Source organism: Lactuca virosa, chromosome 2, assembly GCF_052849685.1.
Source record: "Lactuca virosa cultivar CGN04683 chromosome 2, Lactuca_virosa_CGN04683_v6, whole genome shotgun sequence".
In the NCBI taxonomy this organism is placed as follows: domain Eukaryota; kingdom Viridiplantae; phylum Streptophyta; class Magnoliopsida; order Asterales; family Asteraceae; genus Lactuca; species Lactuca virosa.
The window spans coordinates 201,552,412-201,566,872 of NC_136427.1; the positions used below are offsets into that span (position 1 = coordinate 201,552,412).

Here is a 14,461-nt window from a genome sequence, read left to right on the forward strand (position 1 = left end):
TAGTTGATTTTGAAGGTCCTATTCAAAAATTAAAAATGACCTATAAAATTTCGGATTAACAACAGATATGACATTAGCGATGAATAGAGAGAAAAATAGTGATGGTTTAGATGGATAAACGACATATTAGTGATGAATTAAGGACGGGATAGTGACGGAACAACAACAGATTAAAAATCTGGACCACTTGACAACATGGGCCCAATGCGGTCACACACCCTGCATGTGCTCAGGCCCTATCTTGATTTATGGATGATATAGAAAAAATATTATCCTAGTCTCATACAAATGAGGTAAAAGAAATATAAGATGGTGAGCATCCCCAATATTAGGTTGAGAGACAACTTCCGTAGGATATTCTTGCGTTATAGAAAATTAATTGCAGATATTGTTTAATTTTAGAATTAAAAAGAAAAATTAAACTAGCAAAGGGATTATAGAGTGGAGTCCTTTATAAACTCAAATCCGTCAATATTAAATGCTCTAAATACTCTTCTCGCTAAACTATCCTTTTCTATTCTGTCGCAAAAGTTGTCCACTAAATATCATTCGCCAATCTGTTACAATCCACCCCTCTTTGGTTGTTTAGATTTTTATCTCAAAAGTTGATGGAGAGTAAAATGTATTAGACAGATATTTCGTTTGTTTCTAATTGCTAAAATTTGGCAGGTGCGTATTAGCCTAAACTGTTTCGGCCGTTATACTGTTTCAGCAGCATATCAGTCCACTAATATGATCATTTCTGAAAACCTCGGTTATTTTATAGTGATTATTGCTTATCGAAAAAGATACATGCGATTGGATTAATGCATGCTTCCGCCATATATATAACAATTCATAGATGTACTCTGCAACTATATATAATAGTTTTTTAATATACAAAATATGTTGCATATATCTCTTTCATACAATATTAGGGTGTAATAATACATAGGCGAATAGTATTGAACTCAAAATCACAATCTTCTATTGTTAAAGTTTATGCATAATCAAATGAGCGCCATGTTGGGGTTGAAGGGTGAGAACAGTATGAGGAGCATGGACATAGGATGGTGAAAGTTCGAAAGAGAACTTTTGTAAGATCATTGCGAGGGCAATTTTAGCTTCCAACAATGCAAAGTTTTGTCCAACACAGATTCTAGGTCCCCAACCAAAGGGAAGGAAAATGACTTGATTTTTTGTTGCCTTTGAGATTCCTTCAGAAAACCTATCTGGATTAAATTTCTTGGCATCACTACCCCAACATTCCTCATCATAGTGAATTAGCATGATGGGTAATCCGATCAGAATCCCAGATGGTAGCGAAAATCCTCCCAATGTGATCTCTTTGTCAACTCTACGGGCTAGTCCAACAACAGGAGGGTATAGCCTCAGTACTTCATGGAAAATCATATTTACCTATGTGAAAAAAAACATTATACTTTAGAGACACAAAACTACCATATATAATTATGAGAATTAACTATAGTTGTTAGCGGATTGGATTTAAATTTTCAATCATTTTAATTAAACATGTTCAACCTAAAGAACATCTTTGATAAAATAGGTTGTTGAGTAAGTGCCGGAATTTTTGATATATACCAAGTCATCAAATTGTTTGGGTATATATTATTTTAATTTTATATTATGCTAATCTTATAAACAAAAACACTACAAAAACAAGCCAAAAAATAAAATGAGGCTGCTTAAAAGTTGCAAATTTAGAATGTTATCTATAATATTAAGTTGTAATTTTCGTTGGAACATTTATTTGAGCTTGTAATTTATTCAGCTAATTTTAAACTATATTTATTTTATGTAATCTTTGAAATTCAAACAGGTCGGTTGACCCATTTATATTTAACAATTTTAATTAAATAGCTTGGGTTATGTTGCAAATATCAACAAGTTTAAAATCAAACATGTCGAGCCAACCATCGGAAATTCTAGAAGTAACCAAGGGATAAAAGTACTTACAACTTTGAGGTGATTTAGCCCATCTAAATCCATATTTTTGTCCCCGAAGACATTTAAAACCTCTTCTCTAGCACGCGACTGCCATTCTTGATGCTTACTTAATAAGATCATCGTCCATACAAGCAAGCTTGACGTTGTCTCTTGTCCAGCAAAGTAAAAAAGCTTACACTCTTCAATAACTTCATCAATAGTCATTCCATGATTCTTGTTTTGGTGTTGCTCAACCTCTTTAATATTAGATTCAAGCATTATTCCTAACAAATCACCATTGTTACCTTCTCCAGCCTTCATCGCCTTGAGCTTGTTGTTAATGATACCTCTTATAGAATGTTTTACTTTTATATCAATAACATTCATCTGTATGTTCCTCCTTGTTGGAAAAAACCTATGCATAAATCGTAGTATAAACAATTAAGTTTACTTAGATTTACTTTTCTATTATGGGTAATCTCAAAAATAACCTTGGAGGTGCATAATAAAAAATTGTCCACATTTTTCAACATATAACACAAAACACCCTCTCATTTCTCACTATGGAATTTGCATATTGCCAAATTCTTTCATTATTAATTATCCCAATCACAAAAAGCCTTAAAGGAATTTGCTATTCGTTTTTTTTTTTTTTTTGTAAAAAGACATCATCATTTCACAAAGCATGTCATTTTGCAAATATGATGTAATTTCCCAAACACACACACACAAACACCAATTTTTTAGGTATTTTGTGGTGGTGACCACTCCTTAAATCATAATATATAAACAGCTAGCTTTACCTAGATCCGGGGATGTAAAGTGATTGTAGTGCCTCCATTGTAAGTACACCTTGTTCTCTTATGAGCTCAAATATCTTAATTCCTTCTTCATAATTACTCCCAAATGCGGTTCTTGATATAACGTCACTCGTTAAAGCTTGAAGGTCAGGCCAAATATCGATCTCACATGACCCCTTTGATGAAACCAACTTCTCCCATTTTCCAAGCATTTCACCACCACTTAACTGGAAAGCTGGTACCATATTCTGGATACATAATATAGGTAACATTGATAAGGCATACAAATTTAATAGCACAACTTAAAAAAGGGTTTATGATCACTAAAATGACCAAAATGGATGAAGCAAAATGTCTTTTTTTCCAAACGTCTTTATGAATGGTCCCTACTAGAAAAACTAATAAAGATTGTGATTATTTTTCAAAATGAGATCATTATTTGGCAAATAAATGAGTTTGATTCATTTTGAGAAAGGACTAATCGTTTTGTGATATTTGCTCAAAAAGTGTAAGATCGGGTCTCACCCAATTTGGTCATCTTAGTAATTATCCATTAGAAAAATAAACTGTAGTTACCAAAGTACCTTTAGCTTCTCCATATGGAAAGCTGGATTGATTAGTTTCCTATGTTTAGCCCACTGATCGCCTTCGTATGTCACTAATCCCGTTGCTATTAACCTAGCCATTGGATTAGATCTCGGTTTTTTAAAGTCATTTAATTTTACAAATACATCTTTAATGAGCTCAGGGTCCATAATAGTCACTCTTGGTTTCCATCCCATCCATGTGATGTAATTTTTACCTGCACAAGGAATAATTCCAATTATAACTTACATAAAAACTAATACTCTATATCTTATCACTGCAACTGCTAAAAAGAAGCTAACTTTATTCCCAAAATCAATTACCAATTCAGTTTTTATATTAAATGTTTGAATGTTTGATTGGAATGAGAACCTTAAAGTCAAGGGGTGTCCATAGTATGGTTGTTTACTAGTATTTGGATAAAACCGAATCGTCCAATTGGACAATTTTAATTGGACTATTTCGTTCGCGTATTCGGATTTTTGAATTGGATTTCACCAAAACCGAATTGTTATTTAGATTGATTTTGGTTTATAAAATAAGAACCAAATAATCCAAAAAAATCGAATAACAGTTTATTATTTATTTATTTTTAATATATCTATAATTATTTATTAACTTTATAATTTATTTTTTTCAAAAAAGTTCAAAAGGTTTCACCTAATAAAAAAAATTAATATGCATTTATTCTCAAAAGATTTTTTATCTGTTAAATATTAAAGTATAATATATCTTCTTACCCCTATTCAGTAAAAATTTAATATTTTTATATCATTTATATACAAGATTTGGGTTGGATATTCATGCCAAGTGTGCTCCATGCACGCCTCTTGGAGCCATGTAAATATGCCATTGTTCATCCCTCATAAAATCGGACATCACAAGATTATTTATTTTGTTAGGCTAATTAGAGCATCCATAATGGTTAATTGTTCCAACTATTGGTGATTTTACTATCTCCAGACCATTTGTTTATTTTGTTATTTTGTTAGACCAATTAGAGTATCCATAATTAACTATGATTTGATACAAATTAGGAGTTGGGGATTGCGCACTTATATTAGGCAACGTTGATCCCCTACACGATGAATGGCATGATACAATCATGAGACCACACCTCCTTATTAGGTCAAGGGGTAGATATCATTGCGATTAAGCAGAAAGGAAGACCAAGAAAGAAAGAAGAATGCACCAAAATGCAGTGTAGAAAGGCAAAGAATCTTTCGTACTTCAGAGCTAATAGGATAGAATAGTATAATGGGATGAATTCAAATGTCTTTGAAGATCCTTATGATTTTTTCACTAAGTCTAACATTACAAAGACTAGATGTGAGACACGTACTTTATACTGGTTGATTAAAATTAATTTAATATGGAAAGAAAAAAACGTATTTATTGCAATTTATTTTTCACATTCATTACATTTAATACACTATATGCATAGATAGAAAAAAACTATGTCGCTTTTTAGTTTTAAAAATTGAAAAAAAAAAATTAACATGTGGATATTACTTATTTGAAAATACCACAAAATGACAAATATCAAAACTTATGAGAGATTGACATGTGCGGTGTGCCAGAACGGATTTCGATTCATTATAGTAGATTTATGGTAGGGTAGGTTTTGGGGTGACTGTCGGTTGGACCCTTTGAAGCGTGGAGAGTTTCAAGAATTTATATCAATTTAATTTTTTATGTGAAATTACCACACAAGAAATTAGCACCTCCTATTTGATAATCAAAGATTGGTTCTCATGACCAAGCCTAGTCCCATGACCAAAGTCAATATCTTAAGTAAATATTTTGGTTGTTACCAAAAAAAAAAAAAAAAAAAAACTTAATGCTTATTTAATTACCTATTTTATACAACATTTGGCAAAAATATACATTTATTTTACAATTATCTAACCAATTAAAAAGAAAAAAACAAAATTAAGTATAAAAAAAAGCATGCAGTTTGCACATAACTTTTTCTTTGAGGGATTAAAAAAAGTGCATGATCTTCATCATGTTGTGTTGGGGTTGGAAAACTCTTCTATTAAACACTAAAATAGAATTACAATAGGAGGAGCAACTCTCACACTCAACTATTACAAAAGACCAACCCTCTCACTAACACTCTCACTCTAAGTTTTATACCATTTGTGTCTCTGTATTTGGGATGCATACAATTGAAGAATGAAGTCTCTATTTATAGTCTTGGCAGCCACCATTGTAGTTGCGTCTATTAATTGTGTTCATCATAGGGTGGGAAGAAAAACTTGTCCCGTAGGTTTCATTTTGTCAACAATGATGGCTACTATAGCTTTGGAGGCTTTGGAGGCTGGAACACAACAAATCTCCCCCTCCAGTCTCCGTCCAACAATCCTCATCCCAACTATGTCAGCACATAGTCTGTGTTTCTCTTGTGTCACCACCTTTGTCAACATGTCTGCCTTATACTTCATAGTATTTCCCTTTCCGTCTTTCTTCAGTTTGAAAACCCACTTGTTTTTCAAGGCTTTCTTTCCTTTGGGGAGTTTCACCAACTCATATGTTTGATTCTTCTGCAAATAATTCATTTCTTCTTCCATGGCCTTCTGCCAATTTGCTTTGTCAATATGAGATTGAGCTTCTTGAAAGCTCTCTGGCTCCCCCTCACTAGTAAGAAGGATGTAGTTTGAAGTCGGATATCTTCTTGATGGAGCACGGACTCGTTCGGATCGTCGAAATTGAGTTCCTTCATTTGCAACTTCTGGCAGTGGATCTGAATTATCCAGGGGTGGAAGCTCCCCCTCATCAACACCTTCTTGATATGCATCATCGACTTCTTCATCCACTTCTTCAGCGGAAACATCTTCTTTATTTTTAGATATTATATCTGAAACGTTGGAGCTTTGTTGCTTGTTAACCGGTGCCTTGAAATCATAATACTGGTTTTCATAAAAAACCACATCTCTGCTTCGAATAACCTTATTTAGTTCTGGGTCCCATAGCCTGTACCCGAACTCTTCATCTCCATATCCAATAAAGATGCATGCAGTGGATTTGAGGTCCAATTTCTTCCGCAATTCACTTGATACATGTGCAAACGCTTTGCACCCAAATACTCTCAAGTGAGAATATGATATGTCTTTACCCGTCCATATCTTCTCCGGAACTTCAAAATTCAATGGAGCGGAAGGTGACCTATTTATTAGATAGCAAGATGTCAATACAGCTTCACCCCAGAATGGCTTTGGGAGTTTAGTCATGCTGATCATGCATCGAACTTTCTCAACAATGGTGCGATTCATCCGTTCTGCTACACCATTGTGTTGTGGGGTTCGTGGGACAATCTTTTCATGTCTGATACCATGTTCCGTGCAGTATTTAGAGAACTCACGGGAATAGTATTCGCCTCCATTATCTGATCGGAGACATTTTAGCTTCTTGCCTGTTTGTCTTTCCACCATTGCATGAAAAGCTTTGAAGCGCTCCAATACTTGGTCCTTCGTTCTCAAACAGTATGCCCATACCTTTCGTGACGCATCGTCAATGAATGTCACAAAATACCGGCTTCCACCAAGAGATTCTACTTCAATGGGTCCACATACGTCGGAGTGGACAAGGCTCAGCAACTCAGAGCGGTTCTTTCTTGTGGAGCTAAAGGCTCAGCAACTCAGAACTCTGTGTTGTTTCCCGAATAGGCAGTATTTACAAGGATCCAAGGCAACATCTTTTGCCATTGAAATGGACTCCTTCTTTGCAAGAGTCGTCAATCCCTTCTCGCTCATGTGGCCTAGTCTTCTATGCCACAAGTTTGGTGATGTCTCTTCTTTAACAACATTGAGACTTGGTTGAAGCAACTTTGCATGACTTTTATAAAGAGTACCATCAAGTTTTCCCCTTGCAACAACCATAACACCTTTCAACAACTTCCAGGTGCCATTTTTGAATTGATTATCATATCCTTGGACGTCAAGAGCTCCAACTGAGATAAGATTCATTCTCAGCTCTGGGACATGCCGAACATCTTTCAACACCAATGTACATCCAACATTGGTCTTTAAATGCACATCACCAATACCAGCAATGCTTGAGAAACTGGTGTTTCCCATCTTCATGGTACCATGGTCTTCGGGTTTATAAGTACTGAATAAATCCCGGTTTGGAGTCGAATGATATGATGCAGCGCTATCAATCACCCACTCATCATCATGAGTTTCAACATGTAGGCATGCTTCCTCCTCGTATGTAACAAGGGCAACGTCTTGTGTTATGGTGACCATGGTTTCACCATTCTCCCTGCTTGGATTCTGGCTTGTCTCAGGCTGCTCTCGTAAGAACCTTCGGCAATCACTCCTTTTGTGGCCATAATAATTACAATGATTGCAATAGCCTTCGAACCATGTATTTGAAGATTTACCTCGCTCTCGCGATTTCCCTCGATCTCGTGATTTCCCACGATCTTGGGATCTTCCTCTACTTTGACCATGTCTACCTCTGCCTCTACCTCGACCTCAGCCTCCAGTTCTGCCTCCGCCTCTTTCTTTGTTTTCTGACACGAGGGCAAAAGACTGGTCTGTACCAGCTTCTTTCCTTCTGGCTTCCTCGTTCATTAGGGCATCTGTGACCATCTCCATTGTCACTTTACCACCGGGGGCAGAATTGCTGAGAGTCACAACAAGCGTCTCCTAATTATCTGGTAGAGAACTCAAGAGCAATATGGCTTGTTCCTCGTCTTTGAGAACCCAATCAGCAGCACCGAGCTGGTTTACGAGATCCTGGAACTGACTCGTATGCTCGGTTATGGACGTACCACTTCGTAACTTGTGGTTTACAAGGCGCCTCATCAGCAAGGTCTTGTTGCGTGCCGTCTTTGCCTGATACATATTCTCGAGCTTCTCCCAAAGTTTGTACGCGTCTGTCTCTTGAGAGACATGATGAAAAACACTGTGGTCGATCCACTGTCGAATTTGTGCCACCGTTTTCCTGTTTATTCTCGTCCAAACTTCGTCTGTCTTCGTGTTGGGTTTGACGCCTTGCTTTTCTATAGGCTCTGCTAAATCTTTCAGATTAAGCAAATCTTCCATCCTTGGCTTCCACATGTTGTAATTTGTGGGCGTAAGTCGAACCATCGTAATCGTACTTGTAGATTCCATCGAAAATAATTGCAAATTTATTTTACAAATATTTCGTGGAAAAATTAGATAAAACCAAGCTCTCGGTTGGATTCGGAAGCGTCAAAAATGGTGGGGTAGAATTTTTCGGGCTCAAAATATACTTTCTTGAAAAGTTATGTGCTAATTTGTAACTTTTCAGAACTATAGGGGCTAAACTGTAATTTTCGGAACTTACAGGGGCCAATCTGAAATATTTCTGCCAACCAGGGACTTTTCTGAAACTTTTCAGAACTCCAGGGACCAAAACAGATGTTTTCAGAAGAACAGGGACCGAACTGCAGTTTTTCAGAAACAGAGGGACCTTTCTGCAATTTTCTGGAACTTCAGGGGCTAAACAGCAACTTCCTGAAATTCTGGTCAATGATGACCTCACTGATGACGTCACTCCTTCTTCCCCGGCAGTCTTCTCCGGCCACCTGGTTTTTCCGGCGACTTTTCCGGCGAGATTTGACCAACTTTGACCAACGATTTGAAGGCCTTCTGGTGGTCAAAAAATTACGAAAAATATATTTTCGGAATCCTTGAAACAAGCCCTTTCCAACGGTGTACTCAAAAACGGATTTTGAGACAAAAAAAATTTTGACGAAAAAACAGAGAAATTCGTAAAGTATTCCCTGGACACCGAACCAAGCTCTGATACCAGTTGTTGGGGTTGGAAAACTCTTCTATTAAACACTAAAATAGAATTACAATAGGAGGAGCAACTCTCACACTCAACTATTACAAAAGACCAACCCTCTCACTAACACTCTCACTCTAAGTTTTATACCATTTGTGTCTCTGTATTTGGGATGCATACAACTGAAGAATGAAGTCTCTATTTATAGTCTTGGCAGCCATCATTGTAGTTGCGTCTATTAATTGTGTTCATCATAGGGTGGGAAGAAAAACTTGTCCCGTAGGTTTCATTTTGTCAACAATGATGGCTACTATAGCTTTGGAGGCTTTGGAGGCTGGAACACAACATGTTGTTCGACTTACAACTTACAAGTGTGTGAACTGTAAAAGGCTCACATTCATAAGTGTGAGAAATTTAAAAGTCATACAAGTATTCACGCTTGTAGCTATTAAAAGAATACTGTTCACACTTAATTGTATGCAAAAATACAAAATTTTATCTAAACTAATTGATGGTCTATGCAAATTGTAAAGCCAGCTAGTTTAATAAGAAGTTTAAATTTTAATATTATCATGATTTGTAAATCTATAAGTTCCAAAATTAGTGAAGAAATGGTGATGTGGCCTCTTTACTTGTAACATTATTAATTTGGGCGGTGTAACATCAGTCATCACTCATCAACATAGAATCGTGCCACTTGTTATCTTTATTGACTTATTGTGTTAGATATATAGACCATACATACACCATACATAGTTCTGTAGTATAAAGAATTGATAACGACCCATAACAAGAACTAGAGATATATTTCACGAAAAAAAATTATGATCTTAATTAAAAATAAAACACTTTAATTATCTATCAAATCTTAATATTATGTTTAATTATCAGCCCCATATAGGTAGGATAACCAAAACAAAATAAAATATCTTAGACATTAATTCCCTTAAAGCTTCAAAGTACCAACGTATGAACAGAGAAAGAAAACCCAAAACTATCACTAGTTTGGTTTATATAAGATAATTGACACTCCCACTATACTCAAAAGATCATGAACATCAATCCAAATTTCAATGATAACATGAACAATTTGCAAAAGTTTCATCTTTTTCTTTCATACTGTATTTAATGAATTGAAGAAACTAACCATGTTTTTGCAGAGAATGAAGGGAGAAAGCCGTAACACGTGCGAGAACACCATCATCGTCATCGAGACTTATAGGCTTAGATCTTGATTCTTGGAACATCATAGAAAGCTCTTTCATGTCCCCATACAACAATCTGTATTTGTTTCCTTTGAAACCTTGATTCCTCAGGTGCATCTCAAGCTTTTTTGGTCTCACCCACAAAATATTTACCAACTGCCATGCGCATAGTACAACTGCAATAACACATGAGATTGCCACTGTGTTTGTTACTGCATCCATGTTTGTTCACTTTCCAAAAATATGATAAAGGAAGGAAGACTCCAGCTATTACAGAGGTGTGGGTATATATATATATATATATATATATATATATATATATATATATATATATATATATATATATATTTGAGACCCATGTATTACATAGGTTAATTTTAAAAAATAAATAATTATAAAAAATTTAAATATTTGAGAACTTTAAATTTATAAGAAAATAAGAAAAATAATGAATTATTAAAACTGATTTTTTTTATCTTTTAAATTTACACAAATAATTTAAATAAAGAAAAAGAACTAATAAACTTTAATTTTAGGAATTTTAAACTTAAAATGTAAGTTTATTAATGAAATTAATATCCATTTAATACTAAATTTATTGCAATTATTACATTAAAATATTATATGTAATTTAATAAAATAAAAAAACTCATAAAATGATATGTAGAAAAAGAATTAATTCAAAATGACATTTGGCAAATTGAATAAGAGTGTGACAAATGAAAAAAAACATTTATTTATTAGAAAGGATATATATATATATATATATATATATATATATATATATATATATATATATATATATATATATGACTTCATTTCTTGCCAAAATGGCAAAAACACATTTCCGGAAGGAGTGACGTAAGCAGTTACGTAATATAAAGGATTTCATCTATTTGCTCTTGCCTCCCTTGTCCTCCTGTTTTTGTCGATAAATCTTTGTTGATTACACGTGTCATCTAGCTCGTAAATATATCAAAAACATAGTATAATCAAGTCAAAGTAAACATTGCTATTTCAGTTGATAATAAAAAATTAGAAAATAATCAATATTTTTTTGTTAGTTACGGCAAAAGGTATATTCAATTTTATTTTCAAAAATTGTTTTATACAGTTTCTTATATTGTAAAAAGATGTAAGTTTGGTCCCTAATTGTCATTTTTATTTTTATCATTTATTTTTCAGGTTTAATGTTGGTTTTTATTTAATTTTTATTTTTTATTGAAATAATTAATATATTAGTACTCCAACAATCAATTTTCTCTTCTAGCTCTCGCAGCTGAACAAATGGTCGATCCTGTCTGAGCACCCTCGCCATGAATAACTAGTTATCATTCACTTGGGGTTCGAACCCGCACTTACGGGTTCCCACAATCAATCATTGTTCCATTAGGGATCAAACAATCCATCCCCATAATGACCTTGTCTCGCACAAAGGGATAGGAACCAAATCAATCAAGTATCGCTCTTGGAATAGATCACAAGTACTACCCCGATGAACCCTTGATACTTTCACTGAATGATCATCGGCGATCTCTACTTCCAACAGATAATCCAACTCCCCAAGAGCATCACCAAATCTCTTGTTGAGTGCAAGAGATACAAACGATCGGGTAGCACCCGAATCAAAAATAAACAGAGCAGGAAATCTGTTCACTAAGAACGCCCCTAAACATTACAATATGAAACATAAGCATAAACAATAATGAAAGCACATAAATAAATTGAAAAACATGCTCGTAATAACGTCAGGAGCCGCAAGTGCCTCTTCGGCCGTCAGCTGAAAAGCCTTTTCTTCACTACAGGGGCAACCTGCTAGCCCTCCCGACCATTAGTGATCCTCAACATCACCAGAGTGGGTTCCGCTACCGCTTCTCCAGTCAAACTCGGGCAATTGGCCTTCTTGTGGCCCCTCTGATTGCAATGAAACCAAATAAGACCTGAGACGTGGGTGGTGGTGGTGGCGGCAATGCAATCCCTGGTCAAGTGCCCCATCTTGCCGCACTTATAGTAACCCGAACCACCCATCGTGCAAGTTTCGTCATGCATCTTGTCGCACTTGCCACAGCGGCCCCGACCCTGCTAGCCCCTCGATCTAGAATCAAAACCCTTGGGTTTCTTTGCTGACACCCCAGTCGTCTACACCTACTTTGCCTTCCTCTTCCCGATGTGTCTAAATCAATTTCCCGTTCCCGTGACGTAGATATCATGTCATCTAATGTTGGACAGGCTGAAAAGCTAACAGACTCCCCGATATCTGATCGTAGCATGTCATGATACCGAGTCTTCCTCATCTCCTCGTCTGCAACATACTGGGGTACCAATAAAGCTCTCTATCAGAACTTGGTGGTGATCTCCGCCACAGTGTTAGTCTTCTGTCGCATATCCAGGAACTCCCTCGCCAGTTGTTGCATCTCAACATTCGATGCAAACTCCGCTTGGAACCGGGTCACGAAAACTGACCAGGTAATGACCTCAATGATTGGGGCACCCAGAGCATAACCAACCTCCTCCCACCAATCCCAGGCTCACTCCCTCAGATAGCTTATCGCGAACCTCACCTTTGACCCCTCGGGGCAGAAGTTAGTCATCTGAGCACACTTCATGTTCGCTATCCATCATCTGGTGGCATTGGGATCCTTCACCCCAAAGAACTCTGGCGCACTACATCCCCTAAAATCTATGAATGAGAGAGTGTGGGCTCCGTACTGACCATCAGCTAGATCGTCTATAAAGATCCGGAGACGATCCTCCATCAACTCAATGATACCCTCCTTGATCGGCCCGAACATCATCGGGGTCGCATCAAGGATGCCTCTCGTAACCTCAGACGTGATTAAATCGTGCAATCCTTCGTCAATTGGTTCAGTGCCCGAGCCCGAACCAGATCCAGATCCTGAACCTCCTGCTCTGCCACATGTCATCACCATGTTGAAAGGCTTCCAAGAGCACCAAAAAGAGCATCAACAATTGAGGGAAAATATTAGCGTTTCTTCAAGGCTTGAGGAGGTTGATGAAGGTTGAGGATGAGCTAACCCTAGCCTCTTCATTCCATTAAATAAGGAGCAACCCAGAAAATTAAGGTTTTTGCCGTCAGGCGACAGCCACGTCTGTAACATCCCGACTCCCAGGTATAAATTTTAAAGCTTTTATATTCATAATTATAGACCTACTCGACGATTTGGCTGCCCCAACTCGTCGTGTAGAGACTGATCAGGACGTGTGGTTTATGGCACCTACTCGACGATTTGGAGGACCCAAACTCGACGAGTAGAGACTGTACATCCTCCTTCTAGCCTCCTTACCACCTTTTCATGTCCAGAAGCAAACCCTAATCGATCTAACCCCTATTTTAAGTGTGTGTGTGTGTGTGTGAGGCTAAAAGTGTGTGTTTGGTGCATTTCTTGAAGAGATTTGAAGATTTAGAAGCTTAGAAAGAGAAGGGGCTTATAGATCCAACATCTACATCGTTTTGGCATTCATTTGAAGGTAAAAAGTCATTACCTTGATCATTTTCTTGTTGGATCTCTTCATCCAAGAGTTTAGGGTCATTTCTAGCTTTTTCTTGAAGCATTTCTGGTTTTAAGCACAATTTGAAGTTGTAACTTCAGATCTAGACTCCTCTAGGCCCTCATGGATATAAAGCCTCAAGCTTTATGAAGCTTTGGCCCTTCTCCATGCCCTAAACCTCTTCCTAAGGCTAATTTTGAGTGTTTTAGCTTCTTGAAGCCATGCATGCAGGTAGATTTGGCAACTTTACGTGGTAACTACACCCTAGGAGGCTAGATCTACAGTTTGGAGCCTTGGTTTAGCTTAAGAGCGTCTGAATGAGAAAAGAGCTGAAGGAACTCGACGAGTTTCATAGTCAACTCGACGAGTTGGATGACGGTTTCACATTTTCTAGATTCTGAGTGAAGTCGATGTTGGAACCTGAAAGTGAACCTCTAGCAATCCCAATCTGAAGTTAGTCAGAGTTTCGAAATGAATTAGTTGGTGTCCGGAATTGAAGCTGTGCTCCGGAACTACTTTTGTATCCGGGCTTGAAGATATGCTCCGGATGAGAGGATCAGTGAAGGCATTCTGGAATGGACTATGTGTCCGGAATGTTTGTTTATCCGAATCAACGTTTTGTCTTTGTGCATTTATCATATTTGTCGTTTATCTTGATTTAACTTGTCATAG

General features: G+C 36.6%; 1 protein-coding gene across 1 annotated transcript; it reads right to left on the bottom strand.

The window, feature by feature from the left end:
- Nucleotides 1-886: 886 nt before the first annotated feature.
- LOC145160019 (cytochrome P450 CYP72A219-like) lies at nucleotides 887-10,554 on the bottom strand. Its single transcript, XM_079079077.1, has 5 exons — nucleotides 10,222-10,554; nucleotides 3,311-3,528; nucleotides 2,730-2,974; nucleotides 1,957-2,341; nucleotides 887-1,398 (listed from the first exon to the last, which is right to left on the bottom strand). The coding sequence occupies exons 1-5, from the start codon at nucleotides 10,499-10,501 to the stop codon at nucleotides 973-975; spliced, it is 1,554 nt and encodes a 517-aa protein (XP_078935203.1). The 5' UTR covers nucleotides 10,502-10,554; the 3' UTR covers nucleotides 887-972.
- Nucleotides 10,555-14,461: the final 3,907 nt, after the last annotated feature.